This window comes from Anabrus simplex, chromosome 2, assembly GCF_040414725.1.
Source record: "Anabrus simplex isolate iqAnaSimp1 chromosome 2, ASM4041472v1, whole genome shotgun sequence".
Taxonomy (NCBI): Eukaryota; Metazoa; Arthropoda; class Insecta; order Orthoptera; family Tettigoniidae; genus Anabrus; species Anabrus simplex.
This window is the reverse complement of record NC_090266.1, coordinates 907,382,102-907,403,689: the sequence shown is the minus strand read 5'-3', so window position 1 is coordinate 907,403,689 and position 21,588 is coordinate 907,382,102. Positions and strand designations below refer to the sequence as shown.

General features: G+C 39.6%; 1 protein-coding gene across 2 annotated transcripts in view; it reads right to left on the bottom strand.

Annotated features, from left to right (window-relative positions):
* LOC136864546 (uncharacterized) overlaps positions 1-21,588 on the bottom strand; it is a 628,768-nt gene that overhangs the window by 221,986 nt on the left and 385,194 nt on the right. For both annotated transcript variants that reach the window (XM_067141666.2, XM_067141667.2), the window contains exons 6-7: positions 16,822-16,972; positions 5,079-5,222 (exon numbers count right to left, since the gene is read on the bottom strand). In XM_067141666.2, the coding sequence (XP_066997767.2) occupies positions 5,079-5,222; positions 16,822-16,972 (295 nt within the window). The remainder of the gene's footprint in view (positions 1-5,078; positions 5,223-16,821; positions 16,973-21,588) is intronic.

Genomic DNA, 21,588 nt, shown 5'->3' with positions numbered 1-21,588 from the left:
GCAACGTTTGGGCTGAGAAGAATTGGGAGAAAGAAGACGAGGTGCTTGACTAAGTGGTATGTTTCGAGCTGTCAGTGGAGAGATGGCATGGAATGACATTAGTAGACGAATAAGTTTGAGCGGCGTCTTTAAAAGTAGGAAAGATCACAATATGAAGGTAATGTTAGAATTCAAGAGGACAAATTTGGGCAAATATTCATTTATAGGACGGGGAGTTAGGGATTGGAATAACTTACCAAGGGAGATGTTCAATAATTTTCCAGTCTTTGAAATCATTTAAGAAAAGGCTAGGAAAAAACAAATAGGGAATCTGTCACCTGGGTGACTGCCCTAAATACAGATCAGTATTGATTGATTGAAAATTTTCCAATCTTCGAAATCATTTAAGAAAAGGCTAGGAAAACAACAAATAGGGAATCTGTCACGTGGGTGACTGCCCTAAATGCAGATCATTATTGATTGATTGATAGATTTCATCTGCTTTTACCAGCACCATGTCCTGAATATTCTTCACTTTACTTGTTCCGTTACTTTCTGAATCAGCTGTCCTACTCATACTAACTTATTTGCCAATTGTTTGTCATGCTTCCTGTAGTTCACATTTCCTTCCCAATTGACGTTTGGTAAATTGAGATCTCCCGCTACAGTCACATTCCTTTTCATGTCCTTTCCAACATAACTGATTATCTTATCAAATAATTCTGAGTCAGCATGAGCACTTCCCTTTCCCGGTCTGTACACCCCAAAGACATCAAGTTGCCCATTATCTTTAGAAATGAACCTTACACCTAGATTTTCATATTTGCCACCTTTAACATTTTTGTAACTTACTAATTCTTCTTTCACCAGATTGAATACTTTCCCTCCTACCATTCCTATCCTATCTCTATGTTACACACTCCAGTTCCATGAGAAAGTGTCTGCATCCATTATATCATTTCTGAGCCATGATTCAACTCCTATTATAATATCTGGTAAGTATGTATCTATTAAATTACTTAATTCTATTCCTTTCTTTACGGTACTTCTACAGTTCAACACTAACATTTTAATGTCACTCCTACTTGACTTCCAGATCCTCATAGAGTTATTACCGCTCACTAGACCGCCCCGTTTCCCTGAATGTACCTCCCTATAACCCTTCTAAATAAATGTCCTAACTTGTACGTACCACTGCGGTTTAAGTGAAGGCCATCTGGGCGCAGATCCCTATCTCCTACCCACCCATTAGGATCTAGTCAGTATCCCTCCTACATTTTTTCTATTGATAACAATCTCTGCTTCCTTAAAATTCACCCGTGCTGTATTTACCAGATCCCACACATCCTCAACTATGTTGTTACTTATACCTGCTTGTCTTATGTTGTTGGTACAAGCATGAAACACTGCAAACTTCTCCTTTCCCTCCTCCTTCTCATCTACTTTCCTCAACATCTGCCTCAACGTAATTTCTGGATAACACTCTACCCTTGTTCCCTTTCCTTCTCATCTCACTTTTACACCTACTGTATCCTGTACTGTGTTTGAGGGAGACCTAACTTCCTTCCTGTCTTCTTAAAGAATCCTAATTATCTTCCTCAAACTCTTCAACTCCTCCCTCACACTCCTTAATGCTTGGCCAAACCCACAGTTCCTACACTTGCACTCCTTAGCCATTCTTTAGGGAAAATTGAAAATAAAATAAAAATAAAATAACTTATCTTGTGCAAAAGCAATGGAAATAAAGAAATATTGTCTAGGATAGTAAGCTAAGATCACACGACAATAAGGTAATTAATATACTACTACACTACAATTCTACTTAGTCCTACTATATTTTTATACTACAGTACCCTAACAGGATAACGACTGCCATTATTACTAAATACCGAGAAGAATTCACAAGAATTACACAATGATATTCTAAACTGCATTTAAGCATATCCTAATTGCAACAACAGAATTCTAGTAAGAGAGTTGCTATAGATTCTACTATACTACACAAATATTTTAAAATAATAGAGTAAGCATGCTAATTTATAATAAGATACTACAATACACGACAATAATTTTAAACTACTTTCAGACTGTCCTTATGTTACTAATAAGCACAAACATAAATGAAAATTGGAAGTTTAAAATTTGCAAGATTACCAACAAAGGTAAATTCGTAGACAGATTATTATTAGTACTATTTTATTCTACTGTTCTCTAATAAATACACACGGAAGATACACAATAATAAAGTAGTCTAGATACTATCTAATATACCGTATCTACTCTACAATTCTCATGTGAAATGTGGTTATATGGTTTTTACAGCTGTTGGATTACTATTATTTTCCACTACGCGGGAAGGAGAATAAACATGTCCTTAAATGATGAAAAATAAGGGCTTATCTACAATAATTTCTCAACAATAATAAGAAACTGGTAGCATGTTTGACATGGGACAGGCCGATACTGCCATAGTATCATGAACCCCTCAGCTGTCTCTTTCTCTTAGAATTAACAGCATGTCCGTAGCTTGTGATGATTGCCATGCGGGGGAACGGATCCTCCCCCCCCCACTGGTACCCCAGAAAAATAAGCTGGTAGTCTTCCGCATCCGTGGGAGAGTAACCATCGCTGGCATTCCACCAGCGGTCCACCGCCACTCGGACAACAAGCCTGAGGAGGAGGAGGAGGAGGAGGAGGAGGGTAACTTCTAACAAGGCCAGCAGTGCTTCGGTGGACCCCGAGAAGGTCCGAGGAGGCTGGCGCTCTCCCGCAATCTTTCCGGGCGGCTGTGAGCTTGCATGCGGGAGATAGTTGGTTCCAATGCCACTGTCGGCAGCCCTGAATATGGTTTTCTCTGGTTTCCCATTTTCACACCAGGCAAATGCTGAGGCTGTAACTTAATTAAGGCCACGGCCGCTTCCTTCCAACTCCTAGGCCTTTCCTAACCCATCGTCGCCATAAGACCTATCTGTGTCGGTGCGACGTAAAGCCACTAGCAATCTTTCCGGTGGACCAGGAAATGGCACGGGAGGGGGCCAGAACCCTCTCCTGCCGAACTCGGTCACTAACTTGTCCGATAAGGCTCCTCCAGTGGAGCCTGTAAAATTAGGCTAGTAATCTTAAGCTAGGTCAGTTTATGACGTCATGATGATGTCATGGACTTGCCTGCACTAGGCAAAATGCAGACTCAGGCAAATTCAAATCGCTTACCGTGGTCTTGGATCGGCCTTGTTCCATTACTTATAGGAAACAGATGGAGATTATCGACTTGCTGTGAAAGCAAGAATTTTACGTTGACTGAAGAAAGCTGTAGCCGAAAATGTTGGACCCATGCGTTTCTTCAACACGTTATGCATCCATGCGTTCTTTACGCGGTAAGTCACTGCTCTCCGTCTGTTTACTAGTAGATTTAAAGCCTAAAAGAGGTATCCGCCTAGCTAAATCTAGGTTATTATCTTGTAAATTCTACGTGTCAACTAAAGAATTAACTGCTAACATATGCTGTTAATAATCTATTAACTCTTCATCTAAAATAAAACCAAAGTACGCTAATGGGCCGATGACCTTCAATGTTAGACCCCTTAAAACAACAAGCTTCATCAAGCAAAATACGCTAATATATACTCTGGTGTATACAATCAAAACACGAACGTTACACAAAGGAAATGACCTTATCTGTTTGATGTCAAATAATTATTCATCTACACAAGACAATTCCATGGTTTACTTCCAGTAGACCTCATATACCTTTCGTATGGTATTCATGGGTAGCTGTCAGCTCATTTTCATGAATAAAACCTTTCGTGGTGAACATGATAGAAAATGGGACAAAGAAGTAAGGAAATAAAGAATCAGAGAGGCAGATTCCAGTAGGACTTGCCGAAAGGGAAATTCCTTCAAAAATATGGCGGAAATAATAAACTGAGCCATTAGTACAGTTAAGAGCATCATCTACAGGATTCATCGCACTAAAACTTATCACAACAAAGCAAGAAGAAAATGCAAGGAGAAAACTGTAACATACTGTACGTAGTTGAAAAACTATAGTAAACATGAAACCACGTGTTCCAAAGATTACAGCTTGTGAATGAGGTAAGAGGAAAGCATGTTATAGCACAGACAATATGGAATGTAATTCATGGAGCTGCATATAATGACCGAATATACAAAGGAAACCTCATACCAGCTGTACTATAAGATGAAAGTGACTTGCCTATATTAGGGAACATATAAACAACACATTTGAGTACTTACTGGAGGAAGGTAGCATTTGCTGATAAAATTCTTCAGCCTTTTGAACCCGTATTCGCAAGTAATAGTGTGGTGCAAAATGAACTGTGAATTAGATACGAAAAATGTCACAGCTACAACTAAATGTGGGAGTTCCTTACTTACTGTGGGTGTTTTATCGATGGTACCATGCATCGCTAGCTCTAAAATAACATTCTATAGTTACACCTTCCCAGAAGGTCCAAAGATACGTGTCTTACTGGAGACTACGTCTTCACCCTAGATGAAGATCCTAAACATACAGCCCTAAATTCAAAACTGTTGTCACTCTATTACATGCCACATTGGATGGCAGTACTGCCACAGTCGTCGGATATCATTCTCAATGAGACTCTGTGGGATTTTAATGAAGAAAGAATGCGAAAACACAACATGTATAAAATATATGTCAAGATGGCATTTATATATGCATGTAGGAAGATAATGGTAGAAACGACTGAAAACGTATCGAACGAATCCAATGAATAAAACAGAAAATCACACAGAAGAAAGAAGGACCTATGAGGTACTAAGGCCGTGAAAGATTGCTCCCAGAAACGTTTTTATTTATTTTAGGCGAATACTTGTTTGAGGTGAAATGAAGTATATGTTTCTCTGATTGTACATATTATTGTCCCTACAGAGCAAAATGTATCTATGTTACGTATGTTTGAGTCTATTTCACAAAAATAAGCGAGTGCTAATACATTCACCATATTATTCGCTTTCCTGCCAGGTTCATATCCTTAAACCTGAAATTTGTAGAAAGACGAATATTTGAGCCCCTATATATATCTTTTGAGGGTAGATAGGGTAAAGAAATTGCTTACCATTGTGATTGCGGAAGTCAGTTGAATGTGCTGCCACATTCGCAAGGAAGGTCAGAAGAGCATGGAGAGTATCTCTGTTTGCCGCCGGCAGCAACTGCACGAGATGTTGAAGAGCTTCATACTGCAACCGTCTGTTTCGTATTCCTGGAGAACATCAAGTGACATCAGAATTGGTTTCTTGAAGAAACTGCTTATCAATACAGTTCCTTTATGAATGCTAAAAGAAATATGCTGTATGTATTAGGAATACTGTAGCCTAGAGGCAAACCATCCTTGTCAGTTTCAGTTTTCAGGTCTCTTGTAGCTATAAAGATATTGAAAACCCTTGGTAATTCATAAACATTGTTATCAAATACCATAATTGAAGACTTGAAACTCCAAAGGGGTAAATCACCCTACTTTAAAAAATATAGATGTGGACGCCTATCGAACGAAAATACCAAGGCCAAAGTCCAGAAATGCTCACATGAACAATGCCATAAATTTTTAATTATTTAAGTCGCAGCACACTACACCTAACTCAAAAAAGAAAAGAAAAAGCAACACACTTTGTTATTATTATTATTATTATTATTATTATTATTATTATTATTATTATTATTATTATTATTATTATTATACATCTGCAGAGAGAGTTGATAGTTGAATTATTTCATGGTTGAAAATAGTTACAGTGGTTAGACCAGGCTGTAACCTTTCACCTTTGTTTTTGTCCGGCTCCATGGCTAAATGGTTAGCGTGGTGGCCTTTGGTCCAGAGGGTCCCGGGTTCAATTCACGACCTGGTCGGTGATTTTAATCTTCCGATGGCCCGGGGGCTGGGTGTGTTTGTACGGTTTTCATCATTAGAATTCACCATAGGTAGGGCCCCATACCCATAAACGCGCAGGTCGCCTGTACTGCTTCAGCTCGAAAGACCTGTACCAGGTCTCTTCGGAGGCTACACGCCATTATCATTACCTCAGTTGTTTGTAGTTTACATTAATCATTTACAGAAAGTCTTAAAATGACAATGAGAGGTTCAGTTGAGTGCAAACTGTAGTCAGCAGTTTGGCCAATGCCGACGACTTGGCCTTAGTGGCAGACTGTGCTGAAAGCCTGCAGTCTAATTTCTTGGAACTTGAAAAGAGATGCAGTGAGTATGATTTGAAAATGAGCATTTCCATGATTAAAGTGGTGTCGGTAGGTTAGAAACCGAAGAGATCGGGAATATAAAACTGGAACAGGCAGATGATTCAAGTAGGTATTTATTATGTGTATTTTTCCAAGGTGGTAGTAGTAGAGTAGGCCTAAGTGAAATTGAATCAAGATGCAGCAAAACAAATGCCAGTGACCTCACAGCTGAGATCAATGGAAGTCTATAAGAAAGAAGTGAACTCCCGAACGAAACTGTCTTTACACCGATCTGTTTTCAGACCGACTTTGCTGGACCTGAGTGAAAGCTGGGGGGACTGATATATTATTAATAAATTAGAATTAACAGCCATGAAAGTACCTACCGAGAATGATTGCCAGTAAAATAGGTGGGACCAATGTTCTCGACATCAGGAGAAAAGGCTGAGTTAGAGATGAATTCAATGGATGTAGCTGCGGGCATAAATCGTTTTCGGTTTATGCGAAGCGAGTGGAGGTGAATATGTCATCTAGGAGAATAATGGACTCGGTCATCGAGGGTAAGAGATGTACAGGAGACCAAGGCGACGAAGGTTAGATTCAGTTTTAATGATTTAAAGATAAGTGATATAGAACCAAACAAGGCCAATGAGCTACTTGCAAATAGAGGATCGTGGAGGTGCTTAATTATTCATAGTGGTTTTGTAGCCCGAAGGCTGAAAGGTTTTAACCTGTTTTCATGACTCATTCTTTCCTACTTTGCTTAAAAAGTGAAATTTCAAAGTGTATAAAATATTTACATTTTAACTTCATGCCATGTGACTCCTGATTTTTAAGATGTGTAGGATGAAGATGTGGAGCGAGTAAATTAGTAGTAGGAAGGCCTGCAACCTGAAAATGAAATATATATCTGACGTTTCAAACTCCTGTGAAAATGAAGTAGCAATGCGTTTCTTTGTTTGCAGATGACACCTATGCAGAACATTTCCTCAGTTAGTTAAATCTACCACACATTCAATGTTCCAAATAATTTTTGGCTACAAAACAAGTAACATGGCCAACATTTTATTTAAATTTCTACAGTCACTTAACCAAGGCATTTCTGTACACGTAGAAACATAAAAGTTATGTTTTACTGATTCGCCCCCTGTTTTAACAAACCTGAATGAGACTTGGCAAGGATGTTGTAAGTTGCCTTTTAGAAAGTAGTGCGTTTTCTTCTTGGTAGCCTAACAAGCTAAACGTTTTTACATTAATTCTTCAATTTCACCACATTTTGATGTTCTTGCATTACAAGCCATTCTTGCCACACTAACTGGTGCGAAATAACTTATAAGAAATTTCATTCACGCACATTCCCATAAGAATCAGTAAAATATGATGTGGGATAAGCGGTCTCCTCCTCACGGCTGTCATATAACTGGATTAATATTCTTCCCTCGTTTCCACCAGAACCGCCCGTCTTTACAGGCCATCTCTGAGGATCAAGTAAGCTCATTCTTTCTGTTACCAACCGACTCAGAATATCCCCATCTTGAGCTATTTTCAATAACGTTGATTTCAATTTCTATTTTTAATTGTTACAATGAATGCCAACAAACATTTATATAGATAATAATATGAAGTTTAGGATGATCCCCACATCCTATATGGAATAAGCGCCACTGATCCTAATGATTCATAGCCTAATAAATTTTTATTCGGAGAAGTTGACCAAAGCACTGGAATGAATTTATACTCGAACTGCTTCCTACCGCTGTAACAATACAATAGAATACAATACAATACAATGCAATAAATACAATACAATACAATAATGAAAAAATGAAGTGAAATGGCGTATGGCTTTTAGTGCCGAGAGATCCCGGGACAGGTTCGGCTCGCCAGGTGCACGTCTTTTGATTTGACTCCCGTAGGCGACCAGCGCATCGTGATGAGGATGAAATGATGATAAAGATAACACATACAGCCCCCGTGCCAGGGAAATTAACCAGTGACGGTTAAAATTCCCGACCCTGCCGGGAATCGAACCCGGGACCCCTGTGACCAAGGTCAGCACGCTAACCATTTAGCCATGGAGCCGGACAATTCAAGAATGATGGCTTACATAAGACCTCGAACTTGCCTATACAATGCTTTTCTAATGAAATCTGTAACACATAGTGATTCACTGTGACGATCAGTAACGTAAGATACAGAATGAGTAAATTTATTTTATGATAGCTTATGACCCATTAAGACATTAAGTAGCCGATCTGTATTGATCAGTCAGCCATTCGTAAACATCGACGAAGATCTGCCAACAATATGGCCGTTTTACACCCCTAATTGGTTTGCCATGTCTCTGAGAAGAGTGCAAATTTAATTCCTGATTCAAGTGGGAGAAGAAAATGCAACTAAAATGCTATTCCTTGGCCGTCCGGCCGTTGTTCATTGTTGGACGCGCTGGTGGGCGGTTGGCTGTTGAAAGTGCTCTGCCTTATCGTAGTGACAACGTGGTTAGTTTCGTGTGTGTGATCCATTTAGTACAATAAATGTTGGTGTTTTAGTGTTTGTTTATAGTAATTCAAAAACAAGATTAGTGATATTTAAATTTTACGTCGAGTAGTTCCTTTGGCGTTCGGTAGGTTACGTAGGTTAGGCTTTACTTCATTTCGTATCTGGTTTGAGGTAAATAGGAAATAATACTCCTGTTTTTGTTTGTTTAAATACAATGGTTTAAATCTCTATAGTGTCGTTGGCAGGATACTCATAAAGACATGTTATACGGATTTGTACCTTCATAACTGTCTACATTTACATTCGCATAGGTACTAAGCACAATATTTCGTACAGCACGTCCGTTGCACCTATCGTGAAAGGAACCATTTATTTAAATAACCAATGCAGAACCGGCAGCGGTGTAAACTTTTTAAAAGAAAATAACAAGACTCCAAGGAAATATAAGGCATTTCACTGACGTGATAGTTAACGGTTTTTCACTATTAGTGATTACTGCTGTTCGTCGAATTCAAATATTCCGCTGTTGACAGAAAATCAGCTCATTCGTATGATTCCATATTTGTAGTTCAAGTCTCCGGCATAGATTTGTGAAACGTTATTGAGTCACCGTGTTAGACGCCTTCCTTTGTATTTTCTGTATTTCATCATTTAAGGGCATTTTTAATTACTGATGGCACGTGGGAATAATTCATCTAAGTATCAAGTACTTAGTTTTAACTTCAGTTCCATCATTTCAGTTAACCTGTCACAATTAGGATACGCCTAAGTGCAGTTTAGAATTGTAGTGTAGTTATTTTGTGAGATAGTACCTTGCTTGCTGTATTCGTGTGTAATCCTTTCCCTTCGATACTTCATCGTTTAACTAAATTGCAGTTTCCATTTATATCAGAGAATAGTACGGTAAAATAGTAATAATAATAATAATAATAATAATAATAATAATAATAATAATAATAATAATAATAATAATAATAATAATAATAATAATAATAATAATAATAATAATAATATCCGACTCGTTGGCTGAACGGTCAGCGTACTGGCCTTCGGTTCAGAGGGTCCCGGGTTCGATTCCCGGCCGGGTCGGGGATTTTAACCTTAATTGGTTAACTCCAATGCCCCGGGGGCTGGGTGTATGTGTTGTCTTCATCATAATTTCATCCTCATCAGGACGTGCAGGTTGCCTACGGGAGTCAAATAGAAAGACCTGCACCTGGCGAACCGAACCCGTCCTGGGATATCCCGGCACTAAAAGCCATACGACATGTCATTTCAATAATAATAATAATAATAATAATAATCTGTATGCGTTTTTGGTTTGTTGTGCAATCCTTGTGAAATCCTTTTGATATTTCAACATTGAACGGCGGTTATCATTTACGTTTGCGTGTGGTAATAATAGTCACACTAATAATAAACTGTCTGTGTATTTACGTATTTAGTGTAACTTCTTTTCCATAGTTTCAATTGGACTGTTATTCCTATTATTTTAAAATTAGGACACGCCTAAGTAGAATAATTATTGTAGTGTAGATATTTTATCAGTTAGTATCTTGCTTTATTGCCATTACATATTTGCGTAGTAAACAGAATTTCCTTCCTCTGACCTTTTTTAATTAATAAAATATGCTGTTTTATTTCTGTTCATATTATTCCATATTTATTTGAAGAAGTTAAAAGAATGGCTGAAAGAGGGAGGTGTAAGGACTGTGGATGTGAATAGGAATGAAGGAGTGGTGGTGGTATTTTTTGTTTTAAGAGGAAGTACAATATTAGGAATTAAGGAACATGAGAGAAGTTATACCGAGTTTGAAGGAGATAACTAGGCTTTTAACGGAGGACAGGAAAGTAGGTCTCCCTCAATCAATGTACAGGATACGGTAGGTAGGCAAGAGGAAGGGGAAGTAAAAGGAGACATTGTGGAAGATAGGTGGGCTAATGATTTAAGCGGAAGGAAAATGAGGGCTAAGGGAGCGAGTTCAGGGGAGCTATCGGTGAGAAATTGGTATGAATCATTGCAGGTAGAACATCAGAGGGAAGAAGGGAAACAGTGAAATGATACTGATGAAGGCCGAGGCAAGCGGAAAGGGAATGGAAGGAAAGGGAAACGTAGAGTAGAAGATGAGAAGAGGGAGTTGGAGCAGGTTCGTGAGAGGAATAAATAGGAGGAGGAAGTAGGTTCTGCAGGCATCAAGGAAGTTGAGGGAAACCAGGAGGGGAAGGGATCTAAGGAAGTTGGTGGGGATGAAGTTTCGTTAATGGGCGGCTCTATTATTAGGCATGTTGAGAAAGTATGTGGAGGAAAATGAACAAGGGGTGAGTGTTATCCAGGAATTATTTTATAGCAGATGCTGATTAAAGTAGAAGTGGAGGAGTAGGGTAAAGCGGAGGTGGTAATTTTTCACGTTTATGCCAACAACGTTAGGCAATCTAGAATAGGTACTAAAATAATGGGTGATGTATCGGGAATGTTTACGGAGATCGTAATCAGCGGGATATTGTGTATGAGGGATACTGACAGGTGTATGATCGGTGATTTAAATGAGATCGTGGAGTGAGTATCTGGGAAAATGTGAATGGGATTTGTAGATCCTAATGGCTGGGTAGGAGATAGGGATTTACGTTTAGATGGCCTTCAGTTGAACAGCAATTGTTCTTACAAGTTGGGGTTCGTTTAGAAAGTTATAGGGAGGTTCAATCGGGGAAATGGCCTGGACTGGAAAGTGCTGATGAGAGTGTAGGGTGCTGGAGGGGAAGTAAGGGTAACATAAAATTGTTAGTGTTAAATTCTAGAAGTACTGTAAAGATAGAAAAATAATTAAGTAATTTAATAGATATACCGATAGTGTAATAGGAGATGAATCATGGTTGAAAAGTGATGTAATGGGTGAAGAAATTTTCTTAGTGAATTGGAGGGTTTATTGTGTAGACATGATAGGAAGAGTAGGAGGGGGATTATTTATACTGACTAGGGAAGAGTTTGTAAGCTACAAAAATGTTAAGGATTAGAGACATGAAATTGAAAGGGTAAGGCTCATCTCTGAAGGTAACTGGCAATTTGATATTTTTGGGGTGCAAAGACCTGGCAAGGATGATGTTGACGCTGATGCGAAATTATTTGATAAGATAAGCTATGTGGAGAACGATACAAAAAGGAACGTTATTGTAGCAGGTGATCTGAACTTACCAAATGTTAACTGGGAAGGGAATACGAATGGCAGAAAGCATGACCAGCAAAGGGTGAATAAGTTATTATGGGAAGATCAGTTAAATCAGAAATTGATAGAACCAACTAGAGGAGAACATATTTATACTAGACGTGGTGCTGATAAAACCAGATGAGCTTTATAGAGGATCTGATAGTGTAAGTGGTATAGGTGATCATGAAGCTGTTTTTGTCGTAGTTAAGAAAGTATGATCGAAAGGAATGTCATAAAGGTAGGACTATTGTGCAATACCATATGGCTGATAAGATGGGAATGGGGAAATTTTTTGAAAGCAAATATGATCAATGGAAAATGGTAAACAAAGATGTAAACAGCCTATGGGATGGGTTTAAAGCAATTGTTGAGGAATTTGAAAACAGGTATGAAACTTTTTAAAGTGGTAAGGAATGGTCTGGGCCCATTCAATTATAATAGTAAAATAAAGAGGTAAAGAAGAAGGTGCAGATGGGAAATAAAAAAGATTAGGATTGGTTGCGGTAGTAAGGAGAGATTTTTTTTTTTTTGCTAGGGGCTTTACGTCGTGCCGACACAGATAGGTCTTATGGCGACGATGGGATAGGAAAGGCCTAGGAATTGGAAGGAAGCGGCCGTGGCCTTAATTAAGGTACAGCCCCAGCATTTGCCTGGTGTGAAAATGGGAAACCACGGAAAACCATTTTCAAGGCTGCCGATAGTGGGATTCGAACCTACTATCTCCCGGATGCAAGCTCACAGCCGCGCGCCTCTACGCGCACGGCCAACTCGCCCGGTAAGGAGAGATTGAAGGAGCTTACTAGGAAAATGGACTTAGCTGTAGAATTAGCTAAGGATAACATAATGCAAACATAATTGACAGACAAATTAATTTTGTGAAAAATATAAGGGTACTTATAGGTACTTTTGGCAGAAATAGACTCCCGGAAGGATATTCCAGGGATCATTAATGAACGAGGGAAGTGTATACCGGTATGTGAGAACTTACAGAAGGCAAGAAGCATTCACTCAGCAGTATGTGGAGATAGTTGGTTATGAGAATTACGTCCATGTAGAGGAGGTTACTCATATTGGCAAAGTACTGAAGTTTACCTATGACAAGAAAGATATTTGCTAAAATATATTAAAATTGAAAGCTGGAAGAGAACCTGGGATTGATAAGATTTCTCGGGATGTAGTATATAGTGCCATATCTGAAATATTTGCTTAATAACTTTTTGCCTGAATGAGCTATATTAAATGAATGAAAAGTTGCCATAGTAGCCCCAGTGTACAAGGGAAATTGTGATAAGCATAAAACGGATAATTACAGGCCAGTCAGTGCGTGTTGCATCTAAATTCTTGGAAAGCATTTTTTTTAAAATTGACACGTTTGCAAAATTGCGAACTAGTTTGATAGAGGGCAATTCGGATTTCGGAAAGGATATTATCGCCAAGCTCAACTTGTGAGATTCCAGTGAGATATAACTGCTGCTTCAGATTCAGGAGGTCAATTGGACTGATCCTTATTGACCTATCCAAGGCTATTGGTAGGGGAGATCACGGAAGACTGCTGACGAAAATGAATGTTGTTAGACTAGACGAAAGGGTAGTTGAATGGGTGGCTAAATTTCTAGAAAATAGTATTCAGAGAAATAGATAAGGTTATTCTTCTCCTTGGCGTATAGCCTGCGGAGAGGCCTGGTGCAGGTCTTTCGATTTCTCGCCCGATAGGCGATCTGCGCTTCTGCGAGAATGGGGCCCTGCCTATGAGGAATGGCACGCACACCCAGCCCCCGTACCATCAAAATAAACCAGTGAAGGTTAAAATCATATCATGTATACACATTAGAAAATATAAAGCTCAAATAATATTGCCCTGCGGGACCCCCCTCTCTTAATTGTTACAGGATCAATAATACTTCACCTATACCAATGTTCAGCTCCATGACCAAATGAATAGCATGCTGGCCTTTAGTGTAAAGGGTCTCGGATTTGGTTTTCGGCCAGGTTGGGGATTTTGAAGGTAGGAAAGGTCATAGTTTGAAGATAAAGTTGGAATTCAGGAGGACAAATTGGGAAAATATTTATTTATAGGAAGGGAAGGTAATGACTGCAATAATTTAGCAGGGTAAGTTTTTATAAATTTTCAAGTTCTTTGACATCATTTAAGAAAGCACTTGGGGATCTGCTACCTTGGGGACAGCCCTAAATGCGATCAGTGATGCTCGAATGATGACTATTTTCGAGAGATGGAACATAATATCCAAGTGGTCAAGTTCAGAACCAGAACGGAATATTGGCAATGCTGGTGACATCGGTATCAGCTGATATATTTTACAGCCTAAAACTCAGTAGAAATTTCTATTTCACACTGTACGTGGTTTTGTTGTACATAAAATTTGAAAATATATCATGTACTATACACCGCTACTTTACTTCTGACACTTTATTACGAACTGTCAGATTATTATGACTAAACACACTTGTAAATGGAGCGAGCGTGACTTATTTGAGGAGGTAGAAAATGTGTTGATAGTGTCGGACTTAAGTGGATTAAACTCTGCAGTGTTACTACAGATGGTGCACCATGTATGTCGTCCACCTCCGTAACGTAACAATTAGTGTTATAAGCTGTCGTCCTCGGGGGCCCGGGTACGATTCCCTATACTGCCGGAAATTTAAGAATAGCAGGAGGGCTTGTATGTGGTTCAAATGGTACATGCAGCTCACCTCCACTGGGAGTGTGCCTGAAGAGAGCTGCACAACCTCGGGATGAGGACATGAGTTTACTTACCATGTATGTTGGGAATTAACTAGGGAGTAGCGGAACTATTGAAGAAAAAAGTAGCATCTTTGAGAGCCACAAACTTCATTGTATTATACTCCGCGAAATGCCTTGCCCAAAGGCTTAAATCTCGCTGAAGTTACGCAGACTATCACAAAATTAATTAATGTCTTTCGAAGTACTGTCTTGACACACGGGAGTTTTAAAACATTCTTGAACTCAACAGTGAATATGGTGACGAAAGTTGGCTAAGCCGCGGATACACACCGGCATAATTTTTCGCACTAAAACAGAAAATCCGGCAATTTCTTGAAGAAAAAGGAAAGCCCTGTGATTCGTTAAGTGGCCCCAGTTGGCTATCCTGCCCAGCATTCCATGCTGATATGACAAAACATTCAAACACCTTGAATACAGTGTGACAGGGGAAAGATAAGCTAATCAATATTGCGTACAGTGCAGTAAAACCATTTCAATTGAAAATTAAATAATTCAGGTAACAAATTTCTGCCAGGAACTGGATAGGTTCATTTTCGAACAGTGAATGCCCTACAAAACCAATATAGCTACCCTGACATACATTTCAAGAAGGATTCTTTCGTAGAAGCAATTCAGGGCACTGAAGTCCAATTTGAGCCCAGATTTGCTGATTTTGTACACATAATTCGGAAATTTCTTTGTTTTCTTCACCACTTACCTTTGAAGCTGACAAAGCACCAGATGATTTTTATATTTATATTTATTTACGATTGGCTTTACGTCGCACCGACGATGGGATAGGAAAAAGGCTAGGAGTGGGAAGAAAGCGGCCTAGGCCTTAAATAATTTACAGCCCCAGCATTTGCCTGGTGTGAAAATGGGACACCACGGAAAACCATCTTCAGGGCTGCCAACAATGGGGTTCGAATCCACTAACTCCCGAATGCAAGTTCACAACTGCGCGTCCCTAACTGCACGGCCAACTCACTCGGTGAACCAGATGAACTACAGTAAGAAATATTGGACTTTAATGCGATGACAAGTGAAGAGAGTCTTTAATCCTAATGATCTTCTTATGTTTTGTAAACTATTGCCAGAAGAACTTGAGTAGCTTGCCAGAAGAACAGATTGACTTGCTAAGCAAAGTGGATGTTGCTAAGCGCATGGCTTTCAGAGGAGTGTTTATCGTTGTTGAGGATTGAAAGTTTTGGGTAGTAGCCTATATTTCAGATTCGACACATTGTTCGTGCATGAACTGGAAGGCTGCTGTATCCATGGTGCAGAAAAAATCTGTGTGATTAATGGCTTAATACTGAAATCCTTTTCCAGAACAACTAATAGATCTAGTGACAAGAATGAAATCATTAAAAAAAGGCTGACCATGTCCACAGATCCTGAAGCTGACTTCTAAATATAAAGATAAGAACTGTGGGTATGTAAGAAATGTCAAAAAGTCATATTTACCTGATCATCCGAACTGCATCCCCAAAACTCTTCGACCAGGATTCGGCCTTGGATATTGGCATCACAGTCGGGACTTGCTGCTATGGTAACAGTAAAATTAATGTAACCCTCATGGTGTATGGGTCCAATCGCTTAAAATAACGATTTACTTTCACTAATAATTGAGTTAAATTTTGAACAATATAACTTCATTTCTTCTATTTATCTCCTTTTCTACGTTTATTACTCTCTACATAGATTTTCCATATTCTAATCTAATGTTTCAATTTACTCCCAAAGTTCACCCGTAAAATATCTTTTCTAAGTTTTCAAATGTTTACCTTGCAACTTTTCCATTCCTGTACGTCTTACTTCCTTTCAGAGGAATTTTTTTATATTACTAGCGAAGAAACACCCATACAATGTGAGATTATCGCGTATAGCCTTTAATAAACCTAACTAGCATCGAAATTTGCAAATTTCTACTTAACCATCCTGTTCTTGAGAACTAGTAGTACTTTTGACACTGAAAATTTCATCTCATTTATTTCCTGAATTAACTTTACTGGAGGAGTGAGGCATTCTAAATGCGTTGCAGCTGTTCTTCACGGACTAGCTGACTGGTGTGACAGTAACTTGAAGTGGAAAGAGGGAACTAGTGGTTCGTAAATGACTGGGAAATATACAGTATACTACTATTATGATAGTATTACATATGGAAATATAAAGTAAATTGTGCTTACTCTGGGTCTGCATGAATGCATGATAGAGGTCCCGTGATAGCAGAGGCTCAGGTAGATCTCGAAAGAACTCTTTGAGCAGCGTCGCCACGTCGTGCGGGCAAGTATCTTCTCCAAACACGATCTCCTTTCCGCAATCGAAGTCTTCACGGAGCTGGAAGAATTAAGAAAGTTGGGCTCGTTAATAGAAACAGTCAAAATCCACATATACACCTTATTCCATTAAAAACTACGTTATTATATATATATCCCAGTTGAATTAATTTCACAGGGATTGTCAAAATGATTTATACATATGGAGGAACGGCGATGAAACTTGGCTGTGTAACTTCGGACAAGCCTGTCTTGGAGTAGAATCTCCAATATCAGCAATGGATTACGAACCAGTATTGCATGGTCTAAAGAGAAAGATGGAATGCATAATCTTCTCGGGGAAGTGACAATATTGAGAGTTAATACCTAAGAGAGTAACATCATTCCCGTAATAGAACTATTTTAAAAATATGATTACCGAACGAGTTAACTACGCGGTTTGGGTCACGTAGCTGTGACCTTGCATTCGGGAGTTTGTGTGTTCGAACCCCACCTTCATCATCCCTGAAGATGTTTATTCGTGGCCTCCCGTTTCACAATTGGCAGGTGCTGGGACTGTACCTCACTACCTTCTCATTCCTAATCCTTTCGCCGCCGAAAATAATCTATGTGTTAAGCCAATGGAAAATTAAAAGAAGTATAATATTCACAAGTAATAGATATATGAAGCCAGAATCCGCCAAAATGTTTTTCCATGTCCAAAGTGAACTGCTGTACTTGATTCGAGAACTGGAAAAAATCCAAAGAAAAGCATCTCGGTTTGTTCTGGGTGATTTGCGACAAAAGAGTAGCGTTACAAAAATATTGCAAAGTTTGGACAGGGAAGACTTGGAAGAAAGGAGACGAGCTGCTCAACTAAGCGGTATGATTCGAGCTGTCAGTAGAGAGATGGCGTGGAACGACGTTAGTAGACGAATACATTTGAGTGGTGTCTTTAAAAGTAGGAAAGATCACAATATTAAGATAAAGTTGGAATTCAAGAGGAGAAATTGGGGCAAATATTAGTTTATAGGAAGGGGAGTTAGGGATTGGAATAACTTACCAAGGAAGATGTTTGATAAATTTCCAATTTGTTTAAAATCATTTAAGAAAAGGCTAGGAAAACAACAGATAGGGAATCTGCCAACTAGGCGAGTGCCCTAAATGCAGATCAGTAGTGATTGACTTGATTGATTGTCTTTAGATGGAGAGAGAGGACCAGGCCGAGATTAAGAACACACCCCGTCACGATGGGGGACAACATAAGGCCTACGTTAACGTATAGTTATTCAGCTAAAGACTGAGTGATGATGGACGTCGGAGAGACACGAAGCTACATTCACAGTACCTCTGAAACGTAGGTAATTGAGCCTTTCATGTAACGCAATCCGATTTAACACACACTACGGTACGTTGTTTAAAGCGCTCAGCACAATGTAATAGGCCTATACAGTAGAATGGCATTTGTCATCATTTTACTACTTGTGTCCATAAATTATTATTATTATTATTATTGTTACCGTGTTTTTGTGGTAGTTAGAGGTGAAAGAAGGTGCGGGGTGGTGAACAGGTCTCAAGCTACGAAAGTAAAATTAATTTAAAATTTAACAAGGTTATATTTTCTTTTCAAACTCAGAAATAACAAGAATGACAGGTACAGAGTAGCAAGGCAACAAAGAGCAACAATAGTATTTACAAGTTTTGGGCTTCGGGCCCAGAACTTCCTATTCTCGAGCAGTTAGCCCGAATTTACATGTACATAAGGTTTAGCAAAGGGGAAGAAAACCCCAATCATGCCCAAGGAGCACTTGCTCCGAATTACACAGTAATACCTCCTAGAGGCACGCAGAAACAAATTGCAAAAGAGCGATCCGCTCTCAAAGTTTTGAGCCTATCACAAGGCCACACCTAACTCTACTTTCAAGCTGTCCTCTAAGGACGTAAGCACAGGGGTAAAATACCCAACCTACTGAGGTCTATTAAGCGATAAAAGGATAATTACATGACCTCTAAAATACCAAGTTGAGAGGAGGCGAACTGCACTCCTAATACATTTGCTTTTAAGACCTAATCTGGCTCTAGGCCACAAATGCAAGGGCTAATCCCTTACTAAAGAGGTGACTTTAGAAAGAAACAATTTTACCTAATGTTAAGGAAGAATAGGTTGAGAAAATAAGTTCACCTCAAAACAATATGAGTGGGAGCTCGAGAGGGTTAAGCACTCTCTATCCCAATATGTAGTTTAAAAGATAGACTAGATACAAGTTTCTTTACATTTTAAGGAAGATTACATAATGGAAAACTTCGGACCCGCCCCGAGAGTTAAACTGCTGAGCAAGCAAGAAAAGAAGTAATTAATCGGCCATTACCTGGTTGTTGACTGCCGCCGAAGAAGGAGGCGCTTCCCGCCCCCTGCTATGTACTTTACACACGAAAAGATGGAACAGAAGTGGCGCAGAGACCCTAAAATCAGCAGTTTATATACTCTCGCGGAAAGTTCGAGGCGTTTTAGGAAGGAAAACACCCGCCCACAATCTTTCATTGGTGGTTAAAGAAAACCCCTACACAAGATGAAGAAGAAACACATCATTGGTGGAAAATTAATTTAAGAAATTCGGGACTGGCTAAATTCAAAACAAGGGGAAAGAAAGGGTTAATATTGCCAACTTAAACAATGACTGAAGGAAATTTAGCAAAGAACAAACTTTTGAAATTAAATTTTCTCCAAAAAAAAAAAAAAAAACCAGTTCTTTCACTCCGCACTAGGGTGCACTATTGTTGATCTTCAGTAGTGTCCTCTAGAAGAGAAAGTTCACACTTCTTACTACAAGCAAAACAAAATTACGTCGAAAATGACACAGTTCAAAACCTCCAAAATTTCCAGGTAGTGACATCTTCTGAGAAAGTAGAAAATTAATACCGTAGATAAAGTTCAGACTTCCTCCATTCGAGGAGTTTCAACTGGCGCAAATTTTAAATAAGCGGCGTGGAGGTGTACCGCCCGGTACAGACCTCCCCCCCCAAAGGTTCCTCCAGGGGTGACACATGAAATTTGTTTGAAAACAAGGTCCAAGTTATGATGTGGATATGAAGATTGATTGCAGAAGCATTTATCGAAATGGTTGAAATTTGGTTTGATTCAGTTTCAAAAATTCTTGTAGTAACAGCGGAAGTACTGTCTTAATGTTTGTAGAAGGTTGAATTGAGAAGGAAAACTTTAGTTTTAAAGTTGAGGAAACATTTTCTAAGTCCACCAGATATTGTTGTTGAATTCTCAGGTGTAGTAATTGCTGATAGTAATTGTCCATGTAGTTAATTAAATTGGATGGCCAGACCGGCCGCTGCAGCTTGTGTCCAGAGGAGGCCGCTCGGACCCCTCAAGTACCCTGAGATACCGCTCGCCCGCACTATGAGAGGAGTGGAGGTGTTGAAGCACGCCGCGCCCGCGGTGAACATATACAGGCTGCGGGCCAGTAGCAGGTCGTGCGCCGCACATCAGCCTTGGCCGGGAGGAGGGCTCCGGCTCGCCGTGCACATGTCGTCCTCGCTGGGGAAGAGGGGGCCCTTCCTCTATCCCAGTCGCAGCACGGCGCCGCGCGGCTGCGGGGGCGCTGAAACATTAAAGCTAGGCGGCAAAATTGTTGAACCATCATCATTTTTTGAGGGCACAGGCTTTGTGGAGAGGTTGAGGGGCCAGCGGCGTGCAGAAATTCATTTCAGATGCGAGCCACTGTGTGTAGTGGAGCAGGAGACGGGAGCGTGGTAATGGCCGTGGCAAGGATAGGATGGCAGTTTAACCGTGCGGGGAAGGTTTACAAAAACTTACATATGAAACAAAATATTATAGAAGGGGCAGAATGCCTTAAAAGTGAAAACTCAAAAAAAATATAACCTTCATATTCCTTTCACGATTATATGAAGCAAGTTAACCCAGAAATTACACCGGTTTCACCTGTGACAGGTGAACCCTAAATATCCTCTCGGTGGCTGGATTGCTTAATAATAATGTGACCGGCGTAAGGAAATCTAGAATGATACACGGCCCATGAAATCTGGGGGCAAGCTTGCCCGCGGGAACAAAATTCTTGACCATCACCTGGTCACCTACCTTCAAATGGGTGGGTCTCCGTCCACGATCATATCTTTCCATAACCTTTTCATGAGAGACTTTAAGATTGGCTTTAGCCTTCTTCCAAAGATCTTTAATATTATCCGGATCTATTGTCTCGGGTAGAATGTCACTCAGAGACCAGAGGTTAGAGAGCGGCGTGTTGGGAACGAACTTGAACATCAAAGAAGCTGGAGTAAACTTGTGAGATTCATGAACCGCCGAATTCAAAGCAAAAGCTAACCAATGCAGGGACGTGTCCCACCTGGAATGATCTTCATGATGATAGGCAATAAGCGCGGACCTGAGATTACGATTAAACCGTTCAGCCAGAGATGGTTGAGGGTAATAAGCAGAAGTAGTTACATGAGAGATGGACAAGTCAAAACAGAATTTACGAAAAAGATTTGATGTGAACGCCTTAGCATTATCAGACACAATATATTGGCACGGACCAAAAGAAGCAAAAATAGAATTTAGGCAAGTAATGGTGGACTGAGCGGTAGCCAGCTTAGTCGGAAATAACCAGGAAAATCTAGTAAAGCCATCTACGCATACAAAGATAAACTTGTTAGCATTTCCCTTAGACT